Source organism: Xyrauchen texanus, chromosome 45 (assembly GCF_025860055.1).
Source record: "Xyrauchen texanus isolate HMW12.3.18 chromosome 45, RBS_HiC_50CHRs, whole genome shotgun sequence".
NCBI classification, from domain to species: Eukaryota; Metazoa; Chordata; class Actinopteri; order Cypriniformes; family Catostomidae; genus Xyrauchen; species Xyrauchen texanus.
The window spans coordinates 22,015,662-22,033,137 of NC_068320.1; the positions used below are offsets into that span (position 1 = coordinate 22,015,662).

General features: G+C 37.9%; 1 protein-coding gene across 1 annotated transcript in view; it reads right to left on the reverse strand.

Moving 5' to 3' along the window:
- Positions 1-17,476, reverse strand: part of camk1da (calcium/calmodulin-dependent protein kinase 1Da) — a 68,834-nt gene that overhangs the window by 24,952 nt on the left and 26,406 nt on the right. The window contains exons 2-3 of the mRNA XM_052119084.1: positions 10,651-10,782; positions 386-460 (exon numbers count right to left, since the gene is read on the reverse strand). Coding sequence (XP_051975044.1) covers positions 386-460; positions 10,651-10,782 — 207 coding nt within the window. The remainder of the gene's footprint in view (positions 1-385; positions 461-10,650; positions 10,783-17,476) is intronic.

Genomic DNA, 17,476 nt, shown 5'->3' on the forward strand with positions numbered 1-17,476 from the left:
GACAACTGTGAAATCTTTAAAAGCAAAATATGCGATCAAAAAGCATTATTCAGGACACTTATCATTCCTAAAGAGAGAGAGAGAAAGACCATGTTTATGTGTGTGGGGACATGACAAAATAAGATGTGATTATTTTCATTCATAAACAATAGCTTGATATTATAACCTCAATGCAGTGAAAAGCACCTCTCAACACTGATGACTCTTATGTATTAATGAGACTTAATTTAACAGCTGCATGGGTGTGCAAGCTTTACCTTGTTAAAGGTTATCTTCAATCCAGTACACACACAAACAAACATGCAGTTTGCTCCATATATGTGCATCAATTGGACTAAAAGACAGATTTACATGAGGCATATTTGTATGAGTTGAACATACTTACAGTTGCATTATAAGGTAGAGGTGATTGGAGCTTTCATAGATGTCTTCCAAAGCCACAATGTTCTCATGCTTGATTCTGCAACAGAATGCAAAAAAAAAAAAAAAAAAACTAATTTCGATGTATGAATGGACAATATCAGGTATTTATTAAACTTGATATTACTATGCCATAACGCACAGTATTCATATGTGACATATACATCTGAAAATATTTCACGGATAATTCTCAATATGTTTATCTTGTGCCTCTAAATGAAACCATGACAATCATTCTGTTTATTCTATGTACAATATGCTAATGAAGGTAAACCAATACCTACATGTATTGCTATTGCGACTACTGCATATTTTGAGTAAAAACTCATTGCTGAATTAAAAAATAATAATAATTTACATTTGTGAACGGTAGAAATATTGCATCTCTTTGTCATAAAAACATCCTGAAGGCAGACTCAGCTGCAGGAGAGACAAATTCTATTCAATCATTCAAATCTTTTTTTAAATGAAAACAATTTTGTGTATGCTGCAGTCTGGCTCACTCTTCCTTAGGATTTATTTAGGAAGGAATTTAAGCGAGTAGAACATTCTGGATCTGCTCACAAACATTTGAATACCTAAGCAGCGATCATTTCCATACGCCTATAAAATCTACAATAAACAATGCAATGTTATATGCCACAAAGTTGCATGCACTAGTACACATACTTTAGTCACTAGGAATAGTTCAACCAAAAATGAAAATTCTGTCATCATTTACAACACCTTATGTTGTTCCAAAGTAATTTGACTCCCATTAAGGTATACTAATACACTTTTAAATTCAATTTCTTGGTGGAGATGTAAGCGCAGCGTAGTTCTAGCAGGAAGACTAGCAGCTGTACATCATCGCACCATTAGCTAGTGTGCTAGCACGGCAACCTCCACCACCCCACCACCACAAGTTGAGTCCCGTCCTGCACAGGGGTAGGCTCCTCGACCCTGCCTCCTATCTCCGGCAGGATATAACGGTTCAGAGTACAACTTCTTCGGACCACCAGACAGGGCTTATACCATAGAGAGACTTTATATTTCTGTTTTATATTCATCAAATAAATGTCTACTTAAATTTAACTCAAGTCTGCGAGTATTCCTGATAGAAATATACAGTATAGATATATATACAGGTGAAACTCAAAAATTAGAATATCGTGCAAAAGTTCATTAATTTCAGTAATTCAACTTAAAAGGTGAAACTAATATATTATATAGACTCATTACAAGCAAAGTAAGATATTTCAAGCCTTTATTTGATATCATTTTGATGATTATGGCTTACAGCTTATGAAAACCCCAAATTCAGAATCTCAGAAAATTAGAATATTGTGAAAAGGTTCAGTATTGTAGGCTCAAAGTGTCACACTCTAATCAGCTAAACACCTGCAAAGGGTTCCTGAGCCTTTAAATGGTCTCTCAGTCTGGTTCAGTTGAATTCACAATCATGGGGAAGACTGCTGACCTGACAGTTGTGCAGAAAACCATCATTGATACCCTCCACAAGGAGGGAAAGCCTCAAAAGGTAATTGCAAAAGAAGTTGGATGTTCTCAAAGTGCTGTATCAAAGCACATTAATAGAAAGTTAAGTGGAAGGGAAAAGTGTGGAAGAAAAAGGTGCACAAGCAGCAGGGATGACCGTAGCCTGGAGAGGATTGTCAGGAAAAAGCCATTCAAATGTGTGGGGGAGCTTCACAAGGAGTGGACTGAGGCTGGAGTTACTGCATCAAGAGCCACCACACACAGACGGGTCCTGGACATGGGCTTCAAATGTCAAACGTCTTACCTGGGCTAAAGAAAAAAAGAGCTGGTCTGTTGCTCAGTGGTCCAAAGTCCACTTTTCTGATGAGAGCAAATTTTGCATCTCATTTGGAAACCAAGGTCCGACAAACGTGTCAGAAAAACATGTTATTTTAAATAACTTTCAACTCTAACACATCTGTGGGTCATTTAGCTTCATTTTAATTTACATTTTATGTTTAATTTTGTTATCATAGTACAATAAGGTGCTATACATGAACATTAGTAAATGCATTTCTCTATATTTACTGTGCATTTTCACATTGAGAATAAATGTGTTCATCCAAAAGCTGAAACATTTTGCTTTCAGAGGCTTTATATGGAGTTAGGATGAACATAAGGTGCATTTTAAGAGTTTTGAGAGACCAGTGAAGACAGGCAGCACACTGGAAGTTAAGTCATTCAGTAAATGGGGCGCAGGGGAGCATCATATAGCTTTCAATGCAGCTAAGTGAATTCGCTCCAAAAATCTGACCAAAAGTTCAGTTTCAGGCTGCAGGTGATGTTTGGACCACTCATCATGATTGGCAGAAATGGGACAATGGTAATCAGTACATACTACATAGATTCAGAATTTAAAAATGTATTTTAACATGGTTGGCACTGATAGGATGATGCTTCTAATTGGAATTATTTATTAAGCTTTACAGAAAATCAGCTGTAATGTCTGTAACATCTAAAAAAAAATGAATAACCAACATTCCTGGACACATAATAAAAATTGGACTTTCTATAGCTTGGTATTTCTTAAAATGTCTCAACTTAGTCCCAGTGTCCACACATGAGCACATTAGTTTTTGGGAAAAACAAATTTTTTTTGCTTGTTTATTAGGTGCTACTAATTACAAATGAAAAAATGAAATGGAAAGTGCTCACAGAAGTCATGCTCGCGTCCTCAGGAGGTTAAATATTAGGGCTGTCAATCCATTAAATTTTTTTATCAAATTAATTATATGATATGCCGATTATATAACCTTATTAATCACAGCTAATTTTACAATATATATCAATATTTGCCAACAAAGGCCCCCATATAAAAATTATTAGATATATCATTAAATAATTATATGAAAATCATTATAAATATAAAATATATGATGAATAATTTAAGATAATTGAAATACATTACATTATTGTGGCAGACGAGTAAAGCATTGATTACACAATACAAAAAGTGGAGTATAAAATGTGTATACTCTTCGCTCGCCAATTTCACTCCACATGAACTCGGATGTCATTACTTATGTTGCACGAGTGCCTACTACTGGGGGAACACATGCAATGGGTCTAAATGGAAAGGTTGAAGCCCTTTATCTCTTCAGCCAGCTAGAGCCCACCGTCACTCGTGCAACAAGGCTGATGTTATTTTGTAGAATTATTTGGCAATTTTTTTCACCAGAGAAGACATCTTCTGAGATTGATGCAATCCAGAATAAGATTCAGATTCATTTATATAATATAATTTATTGGACTAAATTAACACGATTGTTTAATCGACAGTCCTAATATAATATAGGGCTAAACTCTAAATCTCTAAAAACTAATTAGTCAAAATTTTACAAAACATTTAGACACAGCTACTGTGATGTTTGCCTGCCTCTTTCAAAAACGCTTATTTCATCTGTGCAGTATCAACTGCTAATAATTTTTGGTTTTGTTTTTCTTCTCATCTCCTTCCCCTCTCCATCCCAGCAGTTAACATCTCTCTCTCTCTCTGCTCGTCATGGTAACGCCGTCATGGTGGCTGTGTGTGTACACATTAGTGTTGCATTTTAAGTGAATTCTGACCAGCCAGTCCAACTGGCACATGATAACAAGCCGGGCAATGACGCAAATGAGTGGACAATAACAAGACATCCAGAACAACACACGCATACACACATCGATAATGGACATCAGTAAGTGCAAAAAGACAGATGATACATCAGTTTTTTTCCCTATAATTAACTGTCTTTGTTCGTCCATATGTTCAGAAAAGGTCGATCCTCACAGGTAAGGAGCAATTAACTCACTAACTACCTTTTCATTGGCGTTTAGTCCACCGTTTATGTTAGAAATGCTCTTTATGTAGTAGTTTAGGAAATTTAACTAAAAAAAAATTAATTATGCCATTTGGCATGTTAATGTTAGAATGTTCACACTGCTCTTTTCCATTCAATTAAAGTGGATGGTACCCAACCACTGTCGAGATTCACACTTTCAAAAAAGCACCATAAAAGTAGTTAATTAAAAGTAGACTTCTGTACTATATTCCATATCTTCTAAAGCCATATGATAGCTTTTTGTAAGTAACAGACATTTGAGTTGTTACTGAAATTTGAAGTGAATAAGATTTGAGAGCTACGCCAGAAGGGGAAGAATTTCATTGAATAACGATTTAAACTTCATTCTGTTCCTCACTTGAAATAAAATCCTCTAGTAATATTGGCTACTTTTATGCAACTTTTAAGGTGCTTGGGCATTCCATATTGGGGAGAAAAGGGGAGAAAATCCAACAACAACAAAAAAAGAGCAGCATGAACTTTCGTTTTGCCCCAGACTCTGTGTTTTAGGCGATTGGGCGGTAATCCATGTGGGGAATAGACATATAGAGAGTTGGGTTCTGACCAGTGTGATGATCGCCAGACAGATTATTTTGAGGGGTTGGAGGTCAGCTAGAGCGCCCCCATTTCGGGAGTGTTGAACAGAGATGGGGAGGTGGCGACCTTTTGAGGAGGTGTCATTTTGAAGACGGGTAACTTGGATTTTTTTGTTGGGAAATGGGGCAACTATTTGGAGTTTTTGGAGGGCTCTGGGTATGGGGTGGTGTAAAGAGTAGTATAGTTTTAAATGTGTATGATTATTACATATATTTTTTGTGTGTGTGTGTGTTTGCTTTATTTGTGTATGTATATACTCATGTGTGACCACAGGGATGTTTGTTGGGGTCGGGGTGTGGTTGGGGATTGGGAGGGGTGGTTGTGGGGTTTAAATGTTGATTCTATGTTTATTTGTTTTTTCTTTTCTTTAATTATTGTAAGAATCAATACAAAATGTTAATTACAAACATATAAAAACCTACTGAGGTATGGATACTGTAAGCAGGTGATTTGATTGAGAGGCTGGTTTCATATCGATTCACAATTCAATGAACTAGGAATCACCTCTGATTCAGCATATACAGTATATATAGTGTTAGCTCAGGAAACAAATGAATAAGCAGCAACATGCCCCATTTTTCATTTATAATGAAACCTGGAAGTCGATTCACCCTTTCACAAATAGATTTTTTTCAACTGAGTATGGAATTTATATGCTGAAGGATTACAAACCCATTCGCTGCTTTAATATTACTCTTTCATTTGCTCGTTTATTCCCTCTGTCTATTTATCTCTCTCTCTCTCTCCTCTCTTCTGCAGTGAGTGGGCAGGAGCTGTAGCACGACACATTCGCTGCCTCTGAAACCATCTCTTTTGATTCAAGAGAAAAATCACTAAGGAATAGGGGTGAAAGCAGAACAAGGAACAAAATAACCCTTTCTTTTCCATTATTTTACTGAAAAACACTACTGAGTGCCAATAAAAAGAATTCATTCACTTGCTATTTTCCTCTGAAAGCAGAGACTGTTTCTTTTTTGTTTCTGGTTAGAACAGAATGTAGATGAGAATGCCATTATTTTTCCTGAGCTGTATGAAAGAACAACCCAGTCTGAGCAATGAGTTTGTCCCATATAAAGTAATATTGAGTACAGTCAAGTATCTAAACATAATATTAAACAGTCAGGCAATACCTTACGTTAGCGATTCTCTCTTGGTATTGTGAAGATTAAACTACATCCTATGAGGGCATCTCATTATCTCATTTGTAGATGCAAAGGAAAGATCTTTTGCTCTCTGTACACTGTACATCATTATGTCACACATATGCTGGCAGCTGAACAGACAGCCAATGAATATGCTCAGTCTCGTTCACCCATGTGTTCGCTCACTCTATCTAATTACAGACCTATGGCATCAACCGGGAGACGGCCGACAAGCATTCAATCATCCGGTTGCTATGATTTGAGGGACACAGAGACTTGAAGGAAAAAGCTGTGCATCCAAACTCAAGGGTATGATAGCAGTGAAAACAGAAGTATTATAATCAGAAGCAGTTTTCTCAGAGTCTTGGGGGAGAACATCCGTTACGCACACCGTATTTATGCCAGCCACACAGAACACACCTGCTCTCATTTACACCGGTGGAGGGAAAACACCCGGGAAACATGTTGAGCTTGCTGCTTTTATTTGAAAGGGTGTTCTGATGTATTTTCTTTAAGATTGGCATTATAAAATAAAGTACCATGATACTCCCATGGATTTTTGTTCATGGTAAGACCGTGATTTTAAGACACACACCACCCTGATGGTAATACCATGGTTTTCTTTGAAGTACTTTGGAGAACCTTAAATACCATGGTACATGAGTATGGTAATCATAGGCACAAGCTTGAAGGTCAGTTCAACACCACTGACTCTAGAAGTATGTGGCAGGGAATTAACACAATCACGGACTACAAACGGAATAAAGTTTCCGCCATGAACACCGCTGCATCTCTCCCGGACGAACTTAATACATTTTATGCTCGTTTTGAGGACAATAACACCGCCCTCGCGGAGAGAGTATTCGCGGCTGACGCTACAGAGGTTGGTTCACTCTCCGTTCCTGTTGTGGATGTAACCCGATCCTTCCGACGGGTGAACATCCGTAAAGCCGCGGGTCCAGACGGCATTCCGGGCCGCGTCATCAGAGCGTGCGCGAATCAACTGGCTGGTGTTTTTACGGACATTTTCAATCTGTCCCTCTCTCTGTCTGTAGTCCCCACATGCTTCAAAACATCAACCATTGTGCCTGTACCGAAGCAAGCCACAATCACTTGCTTAAATGACTGGCGTCCTGTTGCTCTGACCCCCATCATCAGCAAATGCTTCGAGAGGTTAATCAGAGATTACATCTGCTCTGTTCTGCCCCCCTCTTTGGACCCATTGCAGTTTGCCTACCGCAACAACCGCTCCACCGATGATGCCATTGCATCTACAATACACACTGCTCTCTCCCATCTGGAAAAAGGAACACATATGTGAGAATGCTGTTTGTAGACTACAGCTCAGCATTCAACACCATAGTGCCCTCCAAGCTTGATGTGAAACTCCAGGCTCTGGGCTTAAACAGCTCGCTGTGCAGCTGGATCCTGGATTTCCTGTCAGGCAGACGTCAGGTGGTTAGAATGGGCAGCAACACCTCCTCATCACTGACCCTCAACACTGGAGCCCCGCAGGGCTGTGTTCTCAGCCCACTCCTGTATTCCCTGTACACACATGACTGTGTGGCAACACATAGCTCCAATACCATCATTAAGTTTGCTGGACGATACGACGGTGGTAGGTCTGATCACTGACAATGATGAAGAGCCTACAGAGAGGAGGTGCACACTCTGACACGCTGGTGTCAAGAGCACAACCTCTCCCTCAACGTCAGTAAAACCAAGGAGCTTGTTGTGGACTTCAGGAAGAAAGACGGAGAACACAGCCCCATCACCATCAATGGAGCACCGGTGGAGAGAGTCAGCAGCTTCAAGTTCCTCGGTGTCCACATTACTGAGGAACTCACATGGTCCGTCCACACTGAGGCCGTTGTGAAGAAGGCTCACCAGCGCCTCTTCTTCCTGAGACGGCTGAGGAAGTTTGGAATGAACCACCACATCCTCACACGGTTATACACCAGCACTGTAGAGACCATCCTGACTGGCTGCATCACCGCCTGGTACGGCAATAGCACCGCGCACAATTGCAAAGCCCTGCAAAGGGTGGTGCGAACTGCCAGGAACATCATCGGAGGTGAGCTTCCCTCCCTCCAGGACATATACACTAGGCGGTGTGTGAAAAAAGCTCGGAGGATCATCAGAGACTCCAGCCACCCGAGTCATGGTCTGTTCTCACTGCTACCATCAGGCAGGCGGTATCGCAGCATCAGGACCCGCACCAGCCGACTACATGATAGCTTTTTCCCCCAAGCAATCAGACTGTTGAACACTTGATCTATCAGGATCAATAATTAGCACTGCACTTTATTAATCTATAATCTCACACTGGACTGTCAACATTCTCCTCAATATACTACTTCTATATATATATATATATATATATATATATATATATATATATATATTATATATTTCATATACTCCTTACTTATTGTACTGTATATTGTGTATTCTATATTGTGTGTATTGTATATAATTATCGTGTTGTGTAAGTATGTGTACATTTGATATGTAAATTGTGTTGTGTATGTTGTTTATTGTAATTGGTATAATGTCTCGTCACTGTCATGACTGCTATGTTGCTTGGAACTGCACACAAGAATTTCACCTGCTGTTGCACTTGTGTACATGGTAGTGTGACAATAAAGTGATTTGATTTGATTGATTACAGTACCCTAACCAGAAGTCTTAAAATAATATTCTGAGTTCAATACAAGTTAAGCTTAATCGACAGTATTTGTGGCATAATGTTGATTACCACAAAAAATTATTTAAAATTGTCCAATCGGTTGCAGTGAGACACTTATAATGGAAGTGAATGGGGAAATTTTTGTAGGGTTTAAAGGCAGAAATGTGAAATAAAAATTTCTACTTTTTGAACCATTATTTTGATTGGACTGCCAACAGTTAAAACCTTTTTACATAAAATTGGAGGACTGGACAGTACTCATTGAATTAAACCTGCAACATAATGAAGTCACATGACAACACCAGCTTACAACTAGCTCCAAGAATGACAAAAATGTATAATTATCGATCATTTCCCTTGATATTGTAATTGTGACTAATTTCAATTAATATAATTTATATTAAGATACTTATTTTGGGTGGATCAACTAAATGCCGTATGTCAGCTAGACTTCCAAAACAAGCTGAGAACTGTGCTCCTGAATTACTACATTGTTTTATACATCAGTAAATTAAAACTAGTTGCCGGGGCCTGGGTAGCTCCCAAGTAAAGATGCTGACTACCACACCTGGAGTCGCAGTCAGGTTTCCTAAGCAAACAATTGGCCCGGTTGCTAGGGTGGGTTGAGTCACATTGGTTTAACCTCCTCGTGGTCGCTATAATGTGGTGCTTGTGTGGATGCTGCAGAGAATAGCGTGAGCCTCCACACGCGCTATGTCTCCGCGGTAATGTGCTCAACAAGCCACGTGAAAAGATGAGCGGACTGACTGACTCGGACATGGTGGCAAGATTCGGCATGATGGCTGAGATTCGTCCTCTGCCACCCGGATTGAGGTCACTACGCCACCACGAGGACTTACAACTTAGCGCAATCAGTTTTGATGAGCAAAATTAACATGTCAGCAAGGTCCAGCAAAAGACGGGGCCTGACTCACCTGTGGCGATTATCATGCACTTGAAAATCATGTTCAGTGGGAAAATAACTTGCAAGCACACACGAATTCAAAAGAAGACTTAATTGTGTCATCAAAAGCCATCAATAGTGACTTGCAAGCCAACTGAAATCCGCTTCCCGCACCATCAATATGACCGAAGTAAATTCCATAAAATCTTTAATCATCTCCAAAAAAACATTTTCTACGCACGTCACGAGTGAGAAGGAAGAAGCACGCACAGCCTGAGGTGAAATTAAACTTTGTGTATATCTGCTCCAGATATCCTCTTTTTTTAATAATTGTATTATTAATTATATTTAAAATGTAACATTAAAATTATAGTAATTTAAGCATATTAAATATAAAGCCAAACATAACAAAGCAGCAGAACCGTTTATTCGACTAGTCTCGCACATCCCTGATTGTATGTATTTTCATGTTAACATAGTAGTTAAAGACGCCTAATATAAAGTGGGAATGAAAATTAAATAGAAAATAGACCTACATGGAATGCTGTAATTTACACTTTTCAAGATCAGTTATTGTGGCAGCGGTAATTGAAATCTCGATTATTTATTTGATTAATTATGCAGACCTGTAAACACAGTACTATGCAATCTGGCAGTATCCTATTCCATAGCCAAAGCACCTGTCCACATTCACAATTTAGCATACTACTGTTTGAAATGTTATATGTTCATACTGCATACTGTCTCGCATATTATTTTTTAAGTAGGCAGCATACAGTATATACTGTGCAGTAAGCAGTACGCTAGTATTCCATTCCAAAGCCTCAGTCTACACTTCTGGTCTCAGTTAGTACATGTGCCACATCATAGATAGAGAGGACATCAGTGAGCGCTTCCCTGCTGTAATTGGACGAGGGCACCAGAGTTACCACGGTAACTGGAGGTCAAACCTCAGGCAAACAAGCTCCTATCAACTGGCAAACTGAGGAAATGAGTGTCGAAGAGGCGGTTGCCATGGGTACAGGTGTGGTACTGGAGTAAGGTGCAAGAAATGGAACTCACTTGCGCAAAACAGCAATTTCGTTTTCGATGCTGCTCTCCTTCCCCTTCAGGGCCTTTTTAGGAATACACTTGACAGCAAACATCTTTCCTGTGGCTCGCTCCTCAGCCAAGACCACCTCTGAGAATGCACCCCTTTAAAAGAGAGAGAGCGAGAGTTTAAAGCCTCATTTATCACTACAGAGGTGTGAAATATGCACATTGGTACAGTTTAATAATTTTGGTAGAACAGAGGTGCAGTCAAAATATTAAATATCAGTGTTGTGACTTAAAAAAATTACATTTGGACATGTTACCATGGTAAGTGCGTTGTATATTTGACATATACTATGGTAATAATTTGGTATCCTTAAAAGTGCCTTCTAGTATCATGTAAATATTATGGTATTACCATTTGATTGCGATCAGAAATTACTTAACATATACATTTAATGGTGAAGCTAAACTTGTTATTGTTGAGTGGTGAGAAAATTACAGTGAAGACCTTTAACACAGCGCTGGGAACCACTTGACCTGACATTTTTTGTAAAAAAATAAATAAATTGTTTGTTTTTGAGTGCAAAATTGAAATGATTAGTTTCAAAATATGGTGAATATTAAGTGGTTTAAGATCATTTAATAGTGAAATCATATTCTTGGCAAGCTTTCTGAGATTCTTCCAAGACCCAAAAAGATTGCAGATCTCAGAAAAATGGGCTTTACGCACACAGAAAGAGCAAAACTGTGTTTCGTGTGAGTGTGGGTTACTGGAAGCATCCGTGGCCATATGTCCAGACACGCAGAAGGGTGTGTGATTTAAAGTGTGTTTTTCGTGTATGCGGTACCATAGTAACAGTCTGAGATTGCCTAAGCAAATATTCCCTTGCTCAGTATTTATGAAAGCTTTTATGTGTGCTGACAGATGTCAGATTTTCTCAGGGACTTCATCAGCAAATGGTATTCTCAAATCGTCAAGCTACCCCTCTCTTTCTTTCTCTCTCTCGCTCTCCCCCCTTACACAACCACAGTGCTGATCCCTACTTAATTCAGCTTATTTCTGAGATCTGATAGACATGGTTTGATTGAAATGAAAAAGTAAAGGTTTATAACCCCATACTGACCTCATTCTCAGTAAGCACATGACTTAGCTACAGGTGTGTTAGGAGTGTGAGCTATATTAATGCAGTATGTTAGGAGTGTGAGCTATATTAATGCAGTAGCACTTAAAAAGACAGTTGGAAAATGGAAATTCTGTCATCATTTACTCACTCTTTGTTTGTTCCAAACCCAAATTACTATTTCTTCTGTCCAACACAAAAGGAGATGTTAGGTAAACTGTCAGACTCAGTCACTATTCACTTCCATTTTTCCATACAATAAAAGTGAATGGTGACTACAGCTGTCATTCTATCTAACATTTCCTTTTGTGTTTCACGAAAGAAAGTCATAGGGGTTTGGAACAACATGACGGTGAGAAAGTGACAGAATTTTCATTTTTGGGTGAACTATCCATTTAGTACAGTATATTGACCAAGCCATTGCAGTTCCTGCTGTATTGATATTCCTGAAATATTGGGGTGAAATTTACAATCTTTGCGTTTCCTTTTTCTGCTCTACATAAGTGTTTGTTTGAAGACTATATGTGTGTGTTTGCATATTCTCAGACAGGATTCAAATATACATAAATCTATAGAGATACACAACACAAACACCCCCTCTGAATGAATCCCTGATTAAGTCTGTTTTTCATATTTTCTCAGCTCTGTTCAATGCAAATGCAAGGTCATAACTGTACGTGAATAAACAGAGAGGCAAAATTAAGCTTCTCTAAGCTTGCTGGCAACTGATGTCCCTGTATTGTCTTTTACAAAGCAAGAAAAGAGATAGAATGAGGAAAAGAACGCACAAATTAACAGAGTACAATGACATGAACAACATGCTATGATACTATTGTTAAAGGGACAGTTCAGTTCACCCAAAAATGAAAAATATGTCCTCGTTTACTTACCCTCATGTTATTCTGAACCCATCTGACCTCATTTACTTACCCTCATGTTATTCTGAACCCATATGACTTACTTTTTTCTGTGGAACACAAAAGTAGAAGTTTCCATTGTATAGAAAAAGTTGCCTTTGTCCCTCACATTCTGCCCAACATCATCATCTGAGTTCCACTGAAAAAAGAAATGGTTTGGGACAACAGGAGGTTGAGTAAAGGGTAAGAATTAAAATTTTTGGGTGATCTATCTCTTTAAGTAGAGTTTTTCAAGAAAATTTTAGTGGTGCTTCCCAGTGTAAAACAATGCTAAAAGGTTGTGCTTGATTTTCAGGCCATTGCATGGTGGTTGCTATGGTGTTGTGGCTGGTTGCTACTGTAGGTGGTTGTTTACGGGCCCAAGTCAAAAGAACCAACCTCCAAATCTCTATGAAATTCTGGTCCCTAGATATGGCTTTAACAACGTGCTGTAAGTATATGGGATTTCCACCTCTTTTATCATCTGTCAATTTAAAATCACAAGTCAGTTTGGTCAGAAAGGTAAGAGCACACCTCTCTTCAACAAAGCCACATAATTTGAGGTATCGTTCTTGTTGGTAGCACTAATGGAGCCAGAATTTGAAATATCCCTCACTCTACAGTGATGCCTTGGCAAACAGTATTAATGAAAAGAGAAAAGAGGAAATGGAGGGAGGATAGAGAGCAGGAGAATGACGTGTAGCTAGAGAGAACAGAATTATGAATGAATGGTGAAGAAAAAATGTGAATGAATCTGCCAACACACATTGCAGGCCATAGGTGAGAGAGCGACATGGGGAGATTTATATGATAGCTAAGAGCCACTACCTGTCTAATGCAATCGTGTGTGTGTGTGTGTGTGTGTGTGTGTGTGTTTAGAGTGCATGGCAGGTGTGTTGAGACAGGCTCGCTGAATAATAATCAAACTAGATTCAGCTAAACCATAAAGACCACAAGCAAATATACACACACAAAACACCAGGCATATAATTTCTGTATCCAATAAAATATACAGTATATAATATAATAAAAATTATTTATATTCAAGCAAAATCCAAACTCTAAGAATACCCTAAGAATAACAAATGAGTAAAAAAGATTGTAATATATCATCGATTTGAATAACTAGATTCAGATTATTTTTTTAACATGTTATTTTTATCAAATTAATTGCACGGAATGAACACGTTAAATCGACAGCCTAATATATATATATATATCTGTATATATTCTGTCATTTTTGTTATACATTACTGTATTTATTTTCTTTAATTCTTGTTTTTTACATATGTACTGACATATTTATTTTTTCATTTATTTACATTTCTTATAATAATTTTTATTTGATTTTACTTTTTATTATAAAAAACATTTTCTGGTATGTGTATGTATGTATATTTGAAGTAGACCACTGTTGAGGAAACTATGTATTAGTAAGCATTAACAAGATTACTTCCACATGCAACAGGGAGGGAATGGCTTCAGCAATTGTCAATCAATGACTCATACACACGTGCACACATACACACACTCATAAACAAGCGCATGAAGAGATATTTTGACAACAATGTAGCATATTACAGTTTGAGACTGTTTCACACACACATATGTATGTATGTATGTATGTATATATATACATGTATATACAGTATCATATCCCCAGTCTTCACAAAAACGCAAAGAACTGTGATTGAATAAAAATATAAATGAATAAAAATAGTCCTACAAATTGATGGTGAAATTTAACCAAGCAACTCTCTTAAACTCAAATTAAATAATTCGACAATACATTCAAAAACACTTTCCCAAAGCACTGCTTATCTAAATGTACTTACAAGTGCCATTTTAAGTGCTATAATGATAATAAGTGGTAAAATCTGTCTTACCGATATTGGTTGTGATAATGTTTAAATGAATTAAGTGCACTCTGATGACTTCCTCCCTGTGATTCACATTTCCACACATTTCAGCACTTTCACTGTCTGAGCCATCACTCATTAACTTGAATTAGAGAGCCTCTATCAATGAATGCTGCAGTTCCTTGGGAATTAATGCGTCTTAGTCGCTTCCTTTTGTCTGACCCTTCAGTACAAATCCATTACGATACGACATTCAGGAGGCTGCGCGGAGACACTGATGATGTAATCAACAGGCAGCTCAAGTGAACATAAAAAAATCTGAAATCGAGGATATAAAAGCAGACTCCATTCATCATCTATTAGGACTACATTTGCTGTACAAATCCCTATTAGAGATACAATGGCTCATTCTAATTATTTTCAGCTTAAACTTAAACAAATGCCATTCCTTTTGATCTAAGAAGAATCACTCCCCGTGAAGATGGAAATGAAAGCAAGAGTCAAGAGTGCAATTCCAGTATCCAAATAGATTAGTACAATTGATTTTCTAACCAAAAATAAGCCTTGAAATTACTTCTTTAAAGCCATCCACCTTTTACATTAGAATTTTCGAATAAAAAGACAGGTGCAGATGCGCTACTTGTATTAAAGTGGTCGTTTGTACATCACACCCTGATAATGTTTCAATGGCATTTTAGTGCACTGTCTCCAAACAGCCAAAAGCTGCATATTGCCCTGAAAATTCTCCCATAAATGTGGTAACCATAAGTATCTCTCTCTGAGTATGAATGTGTGGATGTGTGTCAACCTAAGCCCATGGGTTGATTTTGATGTGCTTCCCAACACTGATGCATTGACATAATGATGCTGCTATGCGTTACGCTTTTTTTAATGTTAAAATTAAAAAGTTATGTCCCTGCTAAATGAAATGCATTTTCCAAACTATTCTCACCATAGTTCCTAAAAACGTTATCTGAATTGGGGCTGTGATGAGGAAGAGGTCGTGGCTGGGCCAAGAGGAAAAATACAATACAAAAATACAATTTAATAAAATATACTAAATATAACATTTTTATAAATCTAAAATATATTATTTAAAATGTTATTTTATATAATTATTTTAAATATAATAGTAAAAATATATTTTTCTATATAATATTAAAATTATATTGATGGAAACATAATAGGAAATAAATCACTTTTAAAATGATATATTTATTCATGTATATTTTCACTCGTGCAAATAAAGAGTCAACATGTGAATAAAATATAATTAATTTAAAATATTTTATAATGAACAAAATATATAAATATATTATAATAAAATGTACTTTTTTAAACTACCTGAAATACCTGTTTTCAAATCCTGGCAACTTTCTGTGGCATTTTTGCCATTAACCCCTATTGATATAGGTATATTTATATAGTAAATATAAATGAACATGTATTTACAGTATATGTATAATGTAGTATACACTGTGTAGTACACTTGCAGTTAGTATTATTTGTAGTATGTACAATATAGTATGTCCTACATAGGGACCATATGTACCTATACTGTATATTTAGTACACTGCATACTAGGTATGTACTTCTTCAAGCACCCACTACAACTCATCCATCCATCCATCCATCCATACATATTGGATATATAAAGTCTACACACCCCTGTTAAACAGCAGGTTTTTGTGATGTAAAAATGAAACCAAGATAAATCATATAAGACTTTTTTTGCACCTTTAATGTAAATATTACAACCTATGCAGTGCCACTGAAAACCAAAGTGACACAAAAAAGAACATAGAAAAAAACATAGAATAACTTAACTGCGTGTGCACACCCTTTTAACATTTATAAATGTTGCTGTGTTCAGAATCAAACAGTCATTAAGCTCATGTGAAATAGTACACACCTGTCTTCACCTGAAGTGATTAACTCCAAATAAATCTCAGCTGTTTTTGTAGTCTTTTCTGACATCTTCTTGGGTGCATGCTACTACAAGAGCCATGGGCCACAATAAGCTTACAAAGCATCAACGGGATCTCATTATTGAAAAGTATCGCTCAGGTGAGGGCTTACATTTTTTTTCCAAGGCATTAGATATACCATGGAACAAAGTATGGCACAACAGTGACATCATCAAGAACAGGACGTCCCTCTAAAATTGATGAGAAGACAAAAAGAAAACTGGTCAGGGAGTCATCAGGAGGCCTACAGCAACATTTAAATGAGCTGCAGCTCTTTCTGGCAAGTACTGATTGCTCCCTACATGTGACAACTATCCCCCATATTTTTCACCTGTCTGGGCTCTGGGGCAGGGTGGCAAGACCAAGTCTTTTCTGATGAAAAAACAAACATCCATGCCTGGAAAAAACCTATATTCCGCCTCCCAAAACCATGTGGAAAAATGTGTTCTGGTCTGATGGGACCAAGATTTTTCTCCTCTTTTTCTCCCCAATTTGGAATGCCCAATTCACTCCAAGTCCTCGTGGTGGCGTACTGGCTCGCTTCAATCCAGGTGGCAGAGAACGAATCTCAGTTGCCTCCGTGTTTGAGACCGTCAACCTGTGCATCTTATCACGTGTCTTGTTGAGCGCGTTACCGCGGCGACATAGAGCACGTGGAGGCTTCACGCCACCCACGCACAACTCACCGCGTGCCCCACTGAGAGCAAACCACATTATAGCAACTACGAGGAGGTTACTCCACGTGACTCTACCCTCCCTAGCAACTGGGCCAATTTGAATGGCTTCAGCAAAAAAATAGTTTTGGAATGGCCCAGCCAGAGCCCAGACCTGAATCCTATAGAACATCTGTGGGGGGACCTGAAGAGGGCCGTATACAGGAGATGCCCTCACAATTGGACCGATCTGGAACATTTTTACGAAGAAGAGTGGGAAAATATTCCCAAGTCAAGATGTGCCAAACTAATAGACTCTTATCCTCCTGTGTTGTGAATGCTGTAATAAAATTAACT